General features: G+C 33.7%; 3 protein-coding genes across 9 annotated transcripts; 2 read left to right on the top strand and 1 right to left on the bottom strand.

The window, feature by feature from the left end:
* Nucleotides 1-4,230: 4,230 nt before the first annotated feature.
* Nucleotides 4,231-9,343, top strand: LOC130818374 (zinc finger CCCH domain-containing protein 18-like). 3 transcript variants are annotated; one of them, XM_057684531.1, is made up of 8 exons: nt 4,231-4,506; nt 5,947-6,914; nt 7,105-7,275; nt 7,368-7,547; nt 7,621-7,646; nt 7,847-8,014; nt 8,537-8,651; nt 8,740-9,343. In XM_057684531.1, exons 2-8 carry the CDS (start codon nt 5,971-5,973, stop codon nt 8,807-8,809), a joined length of 1,674 nt encoding a protein of 557 aa, XP_057540514.1. In that variant the 5' UTR covers nt 4,231-4,506; nt 5,947-5,970; the 3' UTR covers nt 8,810-9,343. The 3 variants fall into 3 exon arrangements, with proteins under 3 accessions (XP_057540514.1, XP_057540515.1, XP_057540513.1); XM_057684532.1 differs by having other exon boundaries at nt 5,613-6,914; XM_057684530.1 differs by having other exon boundaries at nt 4,283-4,506; nt 7,621-7,697.
* Nucleotides 9,344-10,237: 894 nt separating this feature from the next.
* On the bottom strand, nt 10,238-16,351 carry LOC130818375 (transcription termination factor MTERF9, chloroplastic). 5 transcript variants are annotated; one of them, XM_057684535.1, is made up of 7 exons: nt 15,838-16,349; nt 13,490-13,571; nt 13,370-13,422; nt 12,586-13,278; nt 11,953-12,403; nt 11,671-11,826; nt 10,241-11,402 (listed from the first exon to the last, which is right to left on the bottom strand). In XM_057684535.1, exons 1-5 carry the CDS (start codon nt 16,318-16,320, stop codon nt 12,062-12,064), a joined length of 1,653 nt encoding a protein of 550 aa, XP_057540518.1. In that variant the 5' UTR covers nt 16,321-16,349; the 3' UTR covers nt 10,241-11,402; nt 11,671-11,826; nt 11,953-12,061. The 5 variants fall into 5 exon arrangements, with proteins under 5 accessions (XP_057540520.1, XP_057540518.1, XP_057540517.1 ...); XM_057684534.1 differs by lacking the exon at nt 10,241-11,402 and adding an exon at nt 11,496-11,530; XM_057684533.1 differs by lacking the exon at nt 10,241-11,402 and having other exon boundaries at nt 11,496-11,826.
* Nucleotides 16,352-16,388: 37 nt separating this feature from the next.
* LOC130818376 (uncharacterized) lies at nt 16,389-17,572 on the top strand. Its single transcript, XM_057684538.1, has 3 exons — nt 16,389-16,476; nt 16,722-17,080; nt 17,178-17,572. Exons 2-3 carry the CDS (start codon nt 16,927-16,929, stop codon nt 17,336-17,338), a joined length of 315 nt encoding a protein of 104 aa, XP_057540521.1. The 5' UTR covers nt 16,389-16,476; nt 16,722-16,926; the 3' UTR covers nt 17,339-17,572.
* The last annotated feature ends 360 nt before the right edge of the window (nt 17,573-17,932 follow it).

Here is a 17,932-nt window from a genome sequence, read left to right as displayed (position 1 = left end):
ACCATTATAGTGGAGGGTAAAAGGAGTCGAGGAAGACCTAAGAAAACGTGGGTTGAGCAAATTAAGGACGACTTGAGTGAACTGCACCTCTCTGAGGACCTGACTAGGGATAGAAATAGTTGGAGACGCCATATTCACATTCTAGACTAGTAAAAATCTCTTTAGTCGTCTCTCTTGCCCTGATGCCTAGCTGTTTACTTACCTGCCCCTATTCTTTTTGTACCTATCAGGTCTATTATTTTACCCCAGCCTTTGTTCTGGCTATTGTAGTTCTTCTGCAGGTAGTTTTTGATTCTCCAACCAACAGTGCTAATCAATTCCTCTCTATGCAGGATTCTCATCTTCTGAGGGTAAAATTAAATTGACCACTTTCCTCTAATATTCCCTCTTAAGAGAGTACAGGTATGGATTATTCGTCACGTTCTCTCACCCAAACCCTATTTTCGAGCGGAATATTAGATTAATGATGATGATTTAATATCCATACATATATTACATATATGAAAAGCATAAATGTATACTTCTATATAATATAATATAGCTATTTTCTTAACCTTAGTATGATAATAGCATGGATCAATAATTAAAGTATTTTAATCCATTTAGGTGGCTATAGCAAGTAATTAAGTACTATGTAGTAGTTCAATGATTGTGGAGGATCATGTAAGTTTTAGGTGAGATGTCATTCAATTTATCCGATCCCAAGTGTGAATCAACTAAACTTAATTTGATAAAGATTATAATTACTAGTATATATATGTTGCTTTCCCATTTTATATTTGTGTATGACAATATATAACACCTATATATTAATATAATATTCTAGTAAGCTAATCATAGATTGAGTTACTACTATGAATGTCATGTCAGGTTGGTCATAATTCTTTTTAATTTTATTAATTCTTTTATGATAATATTTTCCAAGGAAATTTTATGGATTTTTGCCACTCAAACACCTATAATCTAATTTTTAGGACCATTTTCACCTTAAGTTATGACTTAATCGCGATCTATTTATTAATATTTAATATATATTATATGATATCCTTGAGCAATTAGGGTCCTTTTAATTGCTGTCAGCATCAAAATGATAAACCATTTTATCGAAGCATGACATATAGTCGCCCTTTCATGTTGGGAAAGAACCTTGATTTCCATTTTGGTCCTATTTTTTCATTTATATAAATATAAATATAAATAAAAAGCTAATTGGGATTTGTTTAGAGTATGTTATTCAATATTAGTTGTAAATTTGTAATTATCTAACCTTATATGAGTGATTTTTTAACTTACTAATTATTATTTTAAATGTATTTTTCTAAAACTATTAATCAAATAAGTGAAGTAGAGTTATCTTTTTTTTTTCTTAGTAAAGCTCATTGGATTTTATCTAAAATAATAAAAAAATTGACAAAAACTTCACATTACTTGCTAAATAAACTAATCTTGTAGGAGATAATTAAGGTCAAATTAAATCACTTCAAGTCATTCACTATATTAGTATTTTTGTTGTTAAATGATTAGGTAAACAAGATAAGTGATTAGGGCACTAATTAGTGGATTATGCTCCCACTTTTAAGGGCATATTGTTGTGTAAATTGATTTTCACCCTCAATATTTTAGAGTGAATTATATTAGTCTACACGTCCACCTAACTAATCTAAATTCCTTAGTCTACACTATATATATTGTTTTGTTATTTTAACTTAGTTACTAAAAATAATATAATTATGAATAGAAATTAATATCAGATTCAACATAAAACTCAGATGAAAAGAGAATGTTAGTTTGATAGAGTATTTAAGTAAAAGTCAATTTCATAGCATGTGATGAATATTTCACAATTTCTTGGCTACAAAAAACAATCAATTTTTAAGAGAGAACGGTGGAAAGTGATTGATTTATGCATTATGATTTAACTTAGCTTGGACAAGGCCTTTGACATTTGAGTGTAGGTTAACTAATATTGTACTACTATATTACAAGTATTTTTTATCTTATAGATTAGAAGGAAAGTAAAAAATAAATAAAAAAAAAAAAGATGTTTTTTATAAGTATTTAGAATATAATTTTTCTCAAGATTTATAAGGATGAAAGGTAAAAAAAAATCCTCAAATACTATAAATACTGTCTAATTCTAGTATATTCACCCTATTTATAAGATTTACCTTAGCAATGTGACTTATCTTCAACTAAAAGAAAATATTCTTTTTGCAAGATAATTGTTTATTTTATATATTTTGTCCTATCTTTCCTCTGTTGGTTTAGAACATATATTTTAAAAAGTTAAAAATTGAAAGAAATATAATTATATATTTTGTTACATGTGGATGCAAAAGCACTCCAAAAAATTGGAAAGAAGAAAACAAAATTTTCAGTGAGGTTTGTATAATAGAACTTCTTTTCATTAGATTCTAAAGTCATGTACTTGTACTTGTCTCATTGATTTGAAAAATTATTTGGGATATCCCCATAACTTAAAACAGATTTCTTATTTTAAAGATAATACTTTACCTTTTTAAATCTATTGATTTGAAAATTATTTGGAAGTACATAACATTTTTAATATAATTCATTTCAATCAGTTCCATAAAAATAAATAATTCAATAATTGTAAATTATTTACTAAATTTTAATTTTATTTCAGTTGAAAAGCAAGTATCACTTTTCCATATAATATATTCAATTTAAATTTTACGTAGTCTTTTCTTTCTCCCAAGTCCCAACCTATCATCAAGGCATCAACTATATAATTCAAAAAAATTTTAGTAAGTAAATAAATAAACAATGTGATTAATTAGGAAACTATGCAAAGAGAAAGAACAACAATTATGGGTAGTAGTGGGACAAGATGGCACTATCAATGTTAATTGTTAGAGGTATTGAGAGATGGGTCCTTAGTTACTCCTTCATTCATGTGGTTAGTGAGGGAGTAGTTTTTGCATGGTTTGTGTAATGTTTCCTAATTAAAAAGAGTTCATTAATTAATTAATAATTAATTTAATATGGTTGGATTTTCTTTCCAAAAGATGAACAAACAAGGCAAAGTGATAAAAACTTCAAACTTATAACTCAAGATTTTTTATGTAGCTAAATAAACAATTTTAGGCATACCATCTTGATTAGAAAATTGATTAAAACATGATAGCAAAATAATTAACATTTTAATATTTTGCGTAAAAATACTCTTTATGTTACTTTAAATATGCTACATAACTTTATTTAATTTGTATTGAACTCTTTAAAGTTATGCATTATACTTATTTCCATCATTTTTTTTTATATTCGTCATTTTAAAATACTCCATTTTATTAAATTTCAAAATTTTATAAATAAAATTTTATTATTATTTATATCTTATCTACAATTCAATCATTTTTCTTTTTGTTTAGTTACACATGATCCATTCGTTTGTTTGTATCATCTAATTTTTTTTTGAAGTGCTTGTATCATCTAATATCATTATCCATTAATTTTTAACTAATATTTTTTTATATAAAAAGCACAAATAAAAAATCAATTGACATAAAGAAATTATTAACCAATAATAATATTGATGTACGCACCATTTTATTTACACAAATTTTCAACATAATACAATACAAGACTTTATAAAAGAAATGGATTCTAATTCTAAACATAGTTATTATAATCTCAAATAGATCAATTATTGATTGCGTATTAAAAAAATATAATTAGACTAATTGGATTATTAAACTCAATATGAGACGGCCGCTCTTAAGACCTGCTGAACATTAATAAACAATTGTTAATAAGATTATTTTGTCGTAGGAAGTATTGAATAAGTATACACTCTACAATTTTGCTAAAAAAAAAGAGTAAAAAGTCTTATATGTAATTTATCAAGAAAATTTTAAAAAAATAAAAGATACAGATCAGTTCAATGTGAATTAAGTCTATGTAAAGCTTAATAAAAAATGAAAAAGGCTTTTGCTTGGTCAATATATCCATAATTAAATTTAAACAGTTAACACATTTTCTTATTTATAAACGACTCATCTTGTATAAGACCATCGAGGTCCATCATAAAACAGATCCAAATAATTAACTCATTCTAATAACTAATCATATTAAAATGATAATTAATTACTTATTAACTTTAATAAAAATAATCTCATAATGAAATTGCCTGATCGAGAACAAACAAGTGAGGTGAATTGTGAAGTACAAATACAAAACTGTGGAGAGTGCTCTCATTAGTTTGAAACAGCATCGTATTCATTTGTGTCATTTATACCCTTTTATATACTCCTTTTAAGTCCTATCCTTTGGATTAACATCAAGTCCCTATTGCATACAAGCCATGAGACAGAGAGAGAAAATACACCTTAGTCAGAGAAGTTTCTTAACTTTAGAGAGATAAACAAGCAAACAATTTTAGAGAGAGAAAGTTAGCCGTTTCATCAATGGAGTTGGAGACTGCAAATTGGCTTTTCTGACCAACTTTTTTGTTCTTCATTCTACTTGTGACCAAAAACTATTTGGGTGAGTTTTTTTTTTTTTTTTTTTTTTTTTTTTTTTTTTTTTCCATATCTCTTGTTTTTGAATTGAATTTTGTTTTTTTAAAAAAAGAAATTTTGTGGGTTTTGTTTATTTTTATAGAATTTCTCAAAAGTTTTAATCTTTTCTTAAAGAAGAATTTGGAATATGAAAATTTTGAAGGATTTGAATTCTTGGAAAAGTGGGTTTGTTAGAAAATGGTGAAAGAAGTGTTCTTTTTTACTATCACTCAATTTCTTCTTGATCCTGATTAATAAAATAAAAACCCTTAATTTTTAAAATTTTTGAAAAATATTTTAAATTTGAGACAAGCACAAACACTAGTTGAAATAAATAGGTTTAGATTATCTGGGTGTTTTATGTTCATGCAAATAAACATGTTATCATTTTGTTTTTTTTTTTTTTTGTTTTCTTGAGCCGAATTTCTTAATTAGGTAATATATTCTTGGTCTCTATAAATGGAAAACATTTAATATATTTTCTTTGTTGTTCTTTTACCAATTTGACAGGGAAGATTGCCTATGTATAATGTAATTTCTAGTATAAACATTTTAGAGAAAGACAGGGTATTTATGTGTTCTTGTAATTTGTCTAGGAATTTAATTATTGTGAATGTTTATTGCCTAAAATGACTGATTTTAAAGATTTTTACCATTTTTGGTTATACTGCCTTTTCTGGCTTTTTCCAGCTTTTTCTGAGTTGTTTTTTTTGAATTTCATTTGCCAATTTGTCTGCTTTTTGGCCTTTTTCTTTATTTTTTCTTTATTTTTTTATAGAATAAATCTCAGAATTATTTATAACAAAGGAAGAAAGTCTAAGTGTTTTAGACTTATGAGTTGAAGTTCATCACTTTTATCATACTATTTGTAATCCAATTGTTGATAATAATTATAAAATCAATTTACTTGAGTTTATTTGTGGAACCAACTTCTTATTGCATGTTGTGTGCTTCATTTAGGTAATTTCTTTTGTTAATTGTGGAAACATAATGCTCTTTTTTTTTTTCAAACATTCATAGTTTTTTGGGTTTGAATTACAATGGACTTTAAAATTACTCAATAAATCATGTGTTATTTTTGTTTATGTGAAGTTGAGATGATGTTTGCAACCAAGGGTCGATCAGAAACAACCTGTTACCACTGACAACGGTAACATTGCATGCTCAAAACATACTCGATGATCCAGTATTTACTCGACCTTAGAACCTGACTCGATTTTGAACCCACCCGAAAAACCTGACCTGATATTGACCTAATGACCCGAATGAACACCTCTAGGTTGCATATATCCGACCCCCAAATTTCACCACCCTTAATCTCGCTTAGGTGCGAGCTGCTTAATGGTATTAAGTAATGGAATGTTGTTGTTGTTGATGATGATGTTTTTATTCTGGTATTGAGATTGTTGTATACATTTGAATGTAGGAGACCTTTAACCCTAGATGTGAGATGGATTTACCGGATGCAGCAAAATATCTATTTGACAGGATTCAAAAATTAGAACCAGAAATAGCCACAAAAATCCTAGGTTGTATTCTTATGCAAGAGGATGGTGATTTAGAAGTGATAAGGTTGGCTTATGCCCCTGAAAAGCTCTTAGAAAATTCAGTACAGAAATCTAAGCTACAACTAGGCTATCTCTCGAAACCCTCAGTTTCGACTTCCCTGCAGTGTCCCCCCATTGCCATCGACCCTTCACCGGTTTCAGACGTGTCATTTAATCATACGCCTTTTTCACCCAATGGGTCTAGACTATATTCGTCTCCATCCGCCTTTCCGGTCCCACAGGCAGCGCGCTACTGGGATGTACAGCCTATGGCACCCGATCGACCACTGTCTATGAGTTGTGATTTTCCATCATATAGAGATTTAGTAGCAGAGGAGCTTGGTCTTCAGAGTCAAGCCCAGTTCATGGGTTTTGATGATCAATTAGATCCCGTCAATGTTGGGGCAGGAAACTTTTCTGGGGATCTTTATTATGCTGATGCTGCATTGAGTGGTCTGAGAAATCGTCAATCAATAAACTTGTGTGATTTGCCTATCAAGACATGCCATTATTTCAACAAGGGATTTTGTAAGCACGGGAGTAGCTGCCGGTATTTACATGGACCGGATAGTTTCTCTCCGATTTTTAGCCCAAGTGAAGTTGGGTGTGATGATCATATATTTTCCCCGGGATCCCTTGAAGCTCTTGAGCTCGAGATCAGTGAGCTCTTGAAATTAAAGCGGGGCAATCCTGTTTCTATAGCTTCACTTCCAATGTTGTATTATGAGAAGTATGGGAGAACTCTTCAAGCTGATGGGTACCTTACAGAGAGCCAGAGGCATGGTCGAGCTGGTTATAGCTTGACGAAACTTCTGGCTCGCCTGAAGAGGATTCAGCTCATTGATAGGTATGCATTTATTTTGATTCGTGTAGAGTCGCTTGTGTTTTCGTTGAGTGTCACATACATAATTCGCTAATCTTCTGGTGACTGGTGAATCGCGGATTCAAAAAGCGAATTAGCTTGCCAGTTATGCTACACATTCTATTCAATCCCATGTACTGAGAATGTCTGATTTTAAAATTGTATTTTTGTGCAGACCACACGGGCAGCACGCGGTGATCTTAACTGAAGATGCTTCAAAATACAATGTGGAGAATCGAAGCGAAAGGAATGATCCAGGTCCGATCGTGAGTGGATCACGTCAAATATACTTGACATTTCCTGCAGAGAGTACATTCACCGAAGAAGACGTATCTGCCTATTTCGGGTTCGTAAATTTTCATATTAATGAACAAGTTATTTACAAGCATATGCTCGTAATTGTTATGTATAAGCAATTGCTACCATCCATACTTGTAGAACTTTCGGTACGGTTGAAGATGTCAGAATCCCATGCCAACAAAAGCGGATGTTCGGATTTGTGACTTTCACGAGTGCTAATACTGTTAGGACTGTTTTGGCTAAAGGAAACCCCCATTTTGTTTGTGGGTCTCGTGTTCTCGTCAAACCTTACCGTGAAAAATCGAAGCTGTTCGACAGGTAATTGTCTTATATCGTCAATGAAAACTCTTTTGTGTACTGGTCTCAAATTTTGTCGTGTCATGTATTACAGGAAGTACATGGAGAAGAATGATCACGGTATGTATTATCCTGCAAATTACTTGAAGCTAGAACCTGACCTCCACCCTTGTAAGTTATGTAAATGGATTGACAGCGGCACTTGCTAAAAAGCCGTAATCTGAAATCGACATCTAAAGTTAATCCATGTAATTTGTTCACATGCTATTTAGATTAGCACAATTTATATTACGATATTGCTAACGAAGTTTAACATACAGTGCCTAGATGTGAGGCGCCAAGATTCTTAAGGAGGCAGTTTATGGAAGAACAGGAACACGCTCTTGAAATGGAGAGGAGGCGCCTCTCGGAATTGCAGCTTGGACGAAAGAATATGATTAATCGTCAATTGAATGGCTATGGCATCGAGGACCTAAATACGTTGGAAGGTAAAACATTTAATTTTGGGCAGAATACGGATAATTTTTTAATGTTAAGCCATACAAGCATAAGCATATTGTTTGTCTTTCGCAAATCACTAAATTAGCCTATAGGTTGGTTTAGATTGGTTGGTTTAAAGTTCCGAGGTTAAATTTAGAAGCAGTTTTTTGTACTAGCTTCTTAGGGGGTTTGAAATATACGCTTAACGGGTCTTTGCAATCATCATCATCATCGTCCCAATGAGTCCCACTCAGAGGCAGGGTCTTTGCAATCACCATCATCATCATCATCCAAATGAGTCCTGGTCAGAGGCAGGGTCTTTGCAATGCTTATCTCAAATTTAATTTCTCGGAATTGTCTTAGTCATTACCCTACTTAAAATCAACCTTACAAACCCGACCCAACACAACATTTTTCAGCTCCAACCCAAAAATAGATTAACTATGTGGCTAGTCAGCTTATATTCGTTGAGTATGTTGTGTGGCCTTCGAATTTTCTGATACCTTTTGCATTTTACTGATTTTTTGTAGATCATTCAAACGTTAGTGCAGAAGATTACCACTGTCTGCTGGATGTTTTCAATAATTGCAGTATAAACGATAACAGGTCAAAGCATTTAGGCAATTGTTACCCCAATCATGAAAGGTATGCATCATATATGAATCCCTTACGACATATGTTACTCAATCGATTAGGATTATCAAATTGGTCTTATTTCTTTATCTGTTGGCAGCCCGGGGATCGATCTTCCTGAGAGCCCGTTCGCATCAACAACAGGGAACAGCGTTTCCGCACTCATATAGATCTCCAGCAGCAAAGGAGCAAAATACCTTTATAGAGATAGTAGGATTACCGCGATGCAAAGGTTTGGTGTCTTTGGTTACCGTTATAGAACAGCTTCATTTCTTTTATTGCTCTGCCGTGCCCAAGTCTGTTAGTTTTGAAGTCTTTTAGCGATAAGTATATAACAGAAAAGGCTAAAAGAAGACGATTACAATACAAAAAAGTCGGAATTCTGAAGCATCATCTCCTCCCCGTTGATTTTGGTAGAAGGAGTTTTAATAGAAAAACAAAGGATTATCGATACAGAAAATGAAGATTGCCATTTATGTAAGAAGCTTTGCACAGTTTTTTAGGTTTTTAAGACAGAAGGTGAAAGAAGCGCTTCTCGCAATATCCGTAGAAAATATGTGGTATTTTATAGTGCCTCTGGGTAGTCGAGGGAAAAAAAACGAGTTAATTTTTCTAGGGTTCTATGTTTGAAGTTTGAACATCGTATGTGATCGATGTAAAGTAACATTTTGACCAAGTTATAGAAGAGTTAGTTAGCCCTTCAATTGCATATTCACAAACTGATGAATATTAGCTTTGCTAACTCTACATTATCTCTATTATATATTGTATATGATGCTTAATGACTGCCTCTATTTTCGCCACTCTTTATTTCCCGAAACTGTCTAGATTATCGAGTTAGTTCAAGAAAAACCGGTGTATTTTGTGGCAATTGGATGTGAAGGAAATTCCATTGATACCACGACACACTTTATGATGATCATACAACACTGTTTATTGTTGTACAATACTACTTTTCTGTCCCAGTCAATTTGTTATATTTTTCTTTTGTGGGAGTTTTTCCTTTCATATATAGCAATCTGATTGAGACAGAAGAGCATATAGTTATCTTTGACTCGAGCTCGAAATTGATGAAGCCACATGAAAATGCCAAGCTTGAAGGGAACAAGGGCATTGGTGCCTACAAATTGTTCAAGTTTTCTTTAATCATAGGAGTAAATTTTTATTGATAGTAGCATAAGAAAAGCAGAAAAGTATATGTATATCTCGTTTCCTGGATCATTTGTGTGTAGGAGTACATAACTTTTATTCTATGGTTTGGAGAAGGCTAATTTAAAGAGGATTGTGATTGGTAGGGGCAATTACCAATGTTTTGACTGATTTTTCTCTTTGCTTGGACCATTATGGGCAAAGTGTCTTGTAAGATAGTTTGACTGATTTTATATGGTTTGATCCATCACTTCCCTCGAAGGAGTTTAAATTGCTTTTAAAAATAATTGGATGATACTACTACAAGTTTTTTTTTTTTTTTTTTTTTTTTTTTTTTTTTTTTTTTGAATTCCAAGATAAATGTAAGTGATCATTCTGTGAATTAAAATACTAGGACTTATTTTGCTTAATGATCCTAATAATGTTATGGTAATGATACAAGTCAGAGTTAGAGTTATCGATTCAGTATCCCTCACAATTCAAGATGCGAGGGAAGCAGTTAGCGCACATATTATATTTGTGTTTCCTCCAAGGAGAAGATAAAGAAAAATGCGCGCATTAAATTTAACCCAAAAAGATATGGTACACATGTGAATCCTTAATCCTTAAAATTTGGCATGCCCCATTTTAATTGCAATTATGAATTGTCATGATGAAAGTTAATAAATAGTATAATTCATTAGAAAACAATTAGTGTGATGCACCTTGTATTGTTTGAGGGGATTATGAAAAACAATCATGAAAAAGCCTATATAATTTTCTTACCAATTAAAAAGAACATATTATCCATTTATAGGCCATCTTAATTCCTAGCCACAAATTATCAAATTATCTCTATTAGATCATGTGATAGCCATAAGGATGTGCATGAGCATATAGGTTTTTCCTCTTAAATAGTTAAATTCCAGGTGAGTGGAGCCCACAAACACTTTGCCTTCAAAGGACAAATGAGATTATGTTATATTGATCTTTTGGAATGAATGTTTTACTTCCTGAATTCAAATGGCATGAACCTACACATAAAAATGTTGTTTTGAATATTTAGCATTATTACCCTTTAAATTATTACCATTAAGAAAAGTACAACTGGACAGTGGTGAAGAAGTTTCTTCCATGCAGGACTTATCTGCTAAAACTGCCACGGACAATCGATATATATATATAGCTAGTCTTCTATAAGACCGTTTCACCGTGAGACAAGTCCATATAAAAGATCATTTAGTAAAAACAATCATTAAAAAAAACAATAGAAACTCAATTTTCACTTGTACAAGAAGCATTTTTTTAAAATAGTTTGTGATGACCCAATAGAGAATTGGTGATATATTCAATAATGAAAAGTTTGGACTTCCCTAGCATTGGGCCTAGCCAAAAGGCCTTATTTGGCATTCCCCCTAGTAGGAATCCTTATCAAGTGAGCCAGAGTCCAGAAGTACTTGATCAGTACTTGATCAACTAAGCTTGATATAAGATGAAACTTCCTCGTAACTCATGTTTGTATTTGATGTAAATATTTAAAGGTAATTATACTTAGAATAACGAATATTAAGGCACTTTGAATTAAAAAGAATAGATACTCTGTTGTGAGACGGCCTTAGCTGCACAACTGCAAACCTGTCAAATATTCCAAACGTTGAAATCATAAAGCAGGGCGTGCACGTTTGTTCATGTAATTCGAACTAGTAACTTGAAAAACAAAAGTGAAACTGGTGCTAGACTTTCCGATCAGTGACATTGAAGTTCTGAAACATAGAATGGAAGTATACATCACATGGTTTAACCAAATCAACTATATGCAAAATTGCTTATTGTGTACAACAGTTGGCTGTGAAGTTCAATGATTATGCATAAAAACTAAAAAGCACAAATATTTAAACATTACCATTAATGCCTTATGATACTTCTACAAAATTGGCCATCCACCGCTATTCTTGAGGTGTCATGGGCTTGAAAAAAACATTTGTATGAATGTATGATAGCTATGCATTGATTGTTGCATATCTGTAGTGTATACAATTTATCTCGATTCCATTGTGACCTGCAAGGAAGAGAGTGAAAGAACGACGAATCTTTGTTAATGAGTGTACTGTGTTAATGACCTTCTAAAACCAATTCTACGTGAGATAAAAGACCAAAGCAGGAAGCGAGAGAGGAATTTACTTACCACGAGATCAAATGTTAGTTACGAACTTCATCCAAAATTTGAGTAAATTGTCTCATGAAAGGAGGGCGTGGGTATCGGATTTGTCCTAATCTTGTAAAGGCAACCCAATTTATCCTTGCTTCTCATATTTTTTTGCCAACTCTTTCAGCATCAGGCTCTGCCTGAATGCTAAGTACTTATCAACACTAGTTCCAGCCCACTGCTGACAGAAAGATTCATCTGTTGGAACCAGAGAACTCAGAGGAAACGGTCCCTCAGGTGCTCTGTTCAGGAAAACCAAAAATCTATGCCGAGGACGAATTCTTTGTTCTAGTGACAAGCTCAAATACATGGGATATTTTGTTAAGGATTGCACTTCATTTTGAAGTTCGTTGACTAAATACATGTACTTAGGCTTAAGGTTTGCCTCTAGTGACAGAGACAGTACCTGCACAAAAAGATGGCACGCAACCTACAATATTTAGTATATACATTCCTGACATGCACACAAATATGACAATCAGTCAATCGGATACACAATTAATTGTATAGCATTTGACTAGAAAGTCTAACACCGGTTAGGAAAGACAAGCTGTAATCAATTTAAGGATAGCATGTTTTTATAAAAATTATCAACTTAAGAGAGGAAGAGACCTGTGTGATGCTTGTCAAAACTTTCAAGATTTCAGAATCTTGCATGCCAATGCTCCTTAAAAAATTAATCCGGGGCAATAATCCATCTTCAATACTGTAATGAAGAAGCTGGGGATGTTTTGTAACCATTTTCACAACACTATCTTTAGGAGCTCCTAGCTCTTCTGAAAGGAAATCATAGCGATCATTCCAGGAGACATCGACCCGCTGAACAAGAATTTGAGGGCTCAAAGTGACAACTTTACCCAAATTACTTTTCTTGATCCCAACCTCCTCGATCAAGTATCTAACAGTGGGCTTCAAAGAATTTTTCAAACTATATGAGAAGATAGATGGAGCAGCAGTGATTACTTGTCCTATCTTAGATTCTGGGATGCCCAAATCCAACAAAAATGCAACATGGGATTTCATATTGCTGTCCACAGTATAACCAAGAATTTGAGGTTGCCGTAATAGCATCTTTTTGATATCGTTGTGCTTGACACCAACATCCAACAAGTAATTCAACCTTTCCCGAGCAGAGTAAACATTGATATGAAAGGCATTTGTGTGTCTCCTGTACATCTGAACAAGGTGAGACTCTTTGATGCCAAAAGTGCTCAGATAATCAAGAAGGGGAATCCATCTGGTATCTAGCCGAAATTCTTCAGCTAGCTGAGAGTATTTCCTCCTTGGACCTTTCTTTCCTTCCCACTGCAATCAAAGGCAATAATGGAAGGCTCTTCAGTCCAAACATTAGCAATAGATCCTCACATTGACAATTGATGACATGATCAAAGCCTACCTTCCCTTTGCCATTGGTTTTCCCATTGACACCACTTGTCTTCTTCCGGGTTCCTATAACCAGGATTACATGAGAAATGAACTCAGACTTGAACTTATCATGTAGGATGTCATATCTTACCTGATCTCAGCTTGGTCGCAGCCAACAATTTTGATCTTTGTTGACCCCTATTCAGGTTTGCTGGTTCTGCAAATTCATCTTCCTGCAGTAAATTTATGGAAACAATCAATCCATAGACCACCCCATATTATTGGGATCAAGGCTTTGGTATTGTTGTTGTAATCCATCTATGGACATAAACTTTATAAATCCCATGCCTTCTGTCAACACTAGTTAGCATAGTTTTCACAATTATATGAAGTCAGAAATTTAAAAACTTTGCTAGACCTTTAGCTACTGCACCTTGTCTTTAGAGACCTTAAACAGCATATGTCTTTTGGGTATATCAAACTTCTAAGGATACTCATTCATCATCATCATCCTACCCGGTGTATCCTGCACATAAAAACCATGGACAGGGTCTGGAGAGGGAAGGACGGCGGCAACTCATACTCATAAAGGAGAGCGCAACCAAAAGAGTCCCCCGGCTCAAGAACGATAATAAGACGTAGCTACTCGGAAAAGATAAATTAAAGCATATAACTAAAATATATAAGAAAACCGACTACAAAAGAGAACAAACAGAATACAAAACGAATAATAAAAGAAATGAGAGAAGTAAGATGGCAGGAACACCCAAAGATAACCTAAGAAGACATCAGAAGTCTAAAACATGAATATGACGCCTCCAACTACCCCTATCCCTATTCAGGCCCTCAAAGAGGTTTAAGTCATGTAAGTGAACTCTTATTTGCTCATCCCAAGTTCTCCTGAGTCTTCCTCGACCCTCTTACCCTCTACTGTAATGCTTTCTACCCTCCTCACCGGGGCGGCGAAAGTCTTTCTCTGCACATGTCCAAACCACCTCAATCTATTTTCGCTCATTTTTCAAGAAATAAGGGCTACCCCTAGTTTGTCCCTAAACTCTTGGTTTCTAATTCGATCTATCAATGTATGCCCACACATCCACCTCAACATACGCATTTCTGTGACTTCCATCTTATGTTCAAAAAACTTCTTTACAGGCCAACATTCGGTCCCATATAGCAGAGCAGGTCTGATTGCCGCCCGGTAGAATTTTCCTTTTAACTTGCTTGGGAATTTCCTATCACATAGCACTGTTGGCTGCTTGCCACTTGAGCCAACCCGCTTGTATACGATGATTTACATCGCCATCAATCTCCCCATACCTTTGAATGATCGATCCCATATACTTATATTTGGTCATACTTTTGACAATTGCTTCATCAATGGACACCTCTGGTTCACCTACCGGTGCTGTCCCACTAAAGTCACAGTGCAAATACTTGGTCTTCGTACGACTAATGCGCAACCCTTTACCTTCTACAACTTCCCTCCACTCATCCAATTTGTTACTAACCTCCTCTCTAGTTTCTGCTACCAGCACTATGTCATCCGCGAAAAGCATGTACTACGGTACCGTCTCCCAAACTCATTAACTTGCTCAAATCAAAACCTTCCAATCTCAAGCTATTAAGCCAATACCTTGCACTACACCCATCCCTAAATCATACCCCTAAGCCACAAATTCTATTTTGAACTATTGAATATAAGAAACATTCTAAAATAAGATACCCCTATAATCAAAATACTCATGGGCGGATTAAAAATTGACAAAGTCTTTGAAGGCTCTATGCATTTTCAAAATTATGATATTTTTCTAACAACTTTATATATTTAAACACTTAACATTACATAGTTTAATATTGAGGCCCTCAATTTTTTGGGCCCTGAAGATACTCGATCCCACAATATCCTTATAAAGATAACGAAACACAATTGCATAAGAAGAATCTGTCATGAAATTCAGAGTATAATTAGGTTAGGGCAAGTTCTATGAAGGGTTAAGTAGAAACACAAAGATGTTTTACAACTTGCATACATCCGATCTCCCAAAAAAACCTCCTAGATGAGAGTCGTTAATGGCATTGGGTAACGAAACGGTGTCATAAGAATAGACAAAATTCGTTGCAATGTCTCTTTAGAAACACAATCTGCTAAACAGTGCGCAGATGAAATTGTGTACCGATTGAATATATGACATGGAGTTGGGCAACCAAAATAAGAAAAGTCCAAAGGAGGTTCCTGCTAAAACCAATTGGTGATAATAAGAATTACTCCTCAAATTGAAATTTAATTAAAACCCTTAAAATTCAATCAATTTGACAATTTGTTCATTGTTAAGACACTAATTCACCATACTCATCATCTAGCAAAGAAAAACCTTGATAAAACTGAAAATTAACAACAAATTTAGCACGTATAATCAAACTATTGCATGATCACAAAATCAAAAAAATTGATAAAATTGAAATTCAACAAAAAAAAAAAAAAAGAAAAAAACTCACATCATCATTAAACCAAGGAATACCACCACCATCATCATCATCAAGACAAGAATTTGAATTCGAATCTTCGACAATTTCATCTTCTTCCTCTTCCTCATCATCGTCAAAAGTAGATATTGGATCCCCAAATTGAGAACGACGATTAGGCTTTAAAAGCGTAGGGTTAGAGTGAGCAGAAGGGGGAGAAATTAGGAGGTGAAAATGGGGGCCAGAAAAGAAAGGAGGTTCAACAATGGAGGAAGAAGGAGAGAGAAAATGGAGGTAAGGAGAGATTGAAGGAAGAGGGAAAGGATAGAAAGTAGACATTAATGGAGGAAGGAGAGGACAAAGAATGAATATACGGAAATGAGAATCTAATAATGGGTTTATCATCTTCTTCTCGTTCGTCTTGGTTTTGTTGAATCTTGTGATGCGAGGACTGGGAAAAGGCATGGTGTGGAGTGTGGTGGACCACAGGAAATGGATAAGAGGGTTAACCACCATGGAACTCTTAAAACATACTTGCAACTTACTTACAACGTATAAGTAGGTATGCCACACAACACGGCTCGGCTTGCTAAGCTTATTAGTATTTAGTGTGATAGTAGAGTCGAACACAAGCATAACACGATTAAGTCACGAATCATATGAGACAAGAAGGTATGGTTCATGACTTATTGTGAACAAAAATATTGAATTTGGCACGTCCACACACCCCACATGAGTGACTCATTTCTTCAATTTATAATACGATCCACTAAAATATGACATGATGTGTCAGACATGCAACACAACTTTGACATATATTTTGATATTTTTTAATATTTTCTAATATGTTTATTTTTTTGAATGAAATATGTTTATTTTTCAATATTACTAATAATTATATTTTTTTTATTGGTTAGATGGGAAGAATTAAATCTTTTGGTTATCAATAATCTTAGATTATGGGAATATCATTGAGACATTGACCAAAGGTCTAGTAAAAACACAACTAATACAGTCACCACTAACCTCAAAACGCCAGAAATCCCCAAACTCCAAATACTAATTAGGGCAAGTTTCATAGCAGATCAAAGCAGCTAAAGGAAGGATTTCATTTGAACAAAAATGAATACAGATATTACCGCATCGGCGAAACCAGAATACCCAGTTCTAGATCGCAATCCACCTTTCACCAAAGTCGTCGGCAATTTCAGCACTCTTGATTACCTCCGATTTGCCACAATTACCGGTGTTTCTGTCACTGTCGGCTATTTATCAGGTAGTCCGTTTCAAATTTTCTCATTTTAATAAAAACCCATGTTTCAATTTTCTATAATTTGATCTAATTTTAATGGGTTTTCGTTTTTGCGTTTTAGGTATTAAGCCTGGGATTAAGGGTCCTTCAATGGTGACTGGTGGATTGATTGGAGTAATGGGTGGATTCATGTATGCTTACCAGAACTCTGCTGGAAGATTAATGGGGTTTTTCCCTAATGAAAATGAGGTAGCTAAGTATAAGAAACAGCTTAATCAGTAATTGATGAGAAAGTTATTGAATTAATGGAGCATTTTGGTCAGTATTTTAATGAGCTGTTTGTTTTGATTTTGGAATGAAATTAATCAAGTTATCTCAAGAATTGTTTCGGGGGTTTGGCATTATATCTTGCTGTAGTTTGGATGAAATAATGTTGTACTTTAAACCCTGGTTCATTTTGAAGTTGCTCTAAAGTGGGATTTTTGAATGATAATAATGAGATTTTTTGTTGTCTAATGTTCTTATTTGGAGTAGAACTCTGCCATTTTTATTATTGTTGTGGTTGTCTGATGATGATGATGAGAAAGAATGTTTCTTTTAATTTCTTTATTTGTTTTATGCTTTAATAGAGAATGGCATTTTCCATTGTTGGGAAAGCGATGAATGTGTTTGTTGAGTTGCATGGTGGCGTTGGTTGTATGTTGCCAAAGATGATAAGTAGGTTTAGCCGATACTTGTGCTCTGTAGCTCTATCTTTGGTTCAAATTAGTCTTAGCTCATCAAGGGCCATCATTTGTGTGTATATATTTGAGAGATGCATTGCATGAGTGTTAAAAGTTAGTTAGATTGATACTTTGATATCTTGGTTGTGTGAAC

This window comes from Amaranthus tricolor, chromosome 7 (assembly GCF_026212465.1).
Source record: "Amaranthus tricolor cultivar Red isolate AtriRed21 chromosome 7, ASM2621246v1, whole genome shotgun sequence".
Lineage (NCBI taxonomy): Eukaryota > Viridiplantae > Streptophyta > Magnoliopsida > Caryophyllales > Amaranthaceae > Amaranthus > Amaranthus tricolor.
This window is presented reverse-complemented; position numbering and strand designations above follow the sequence as displayed.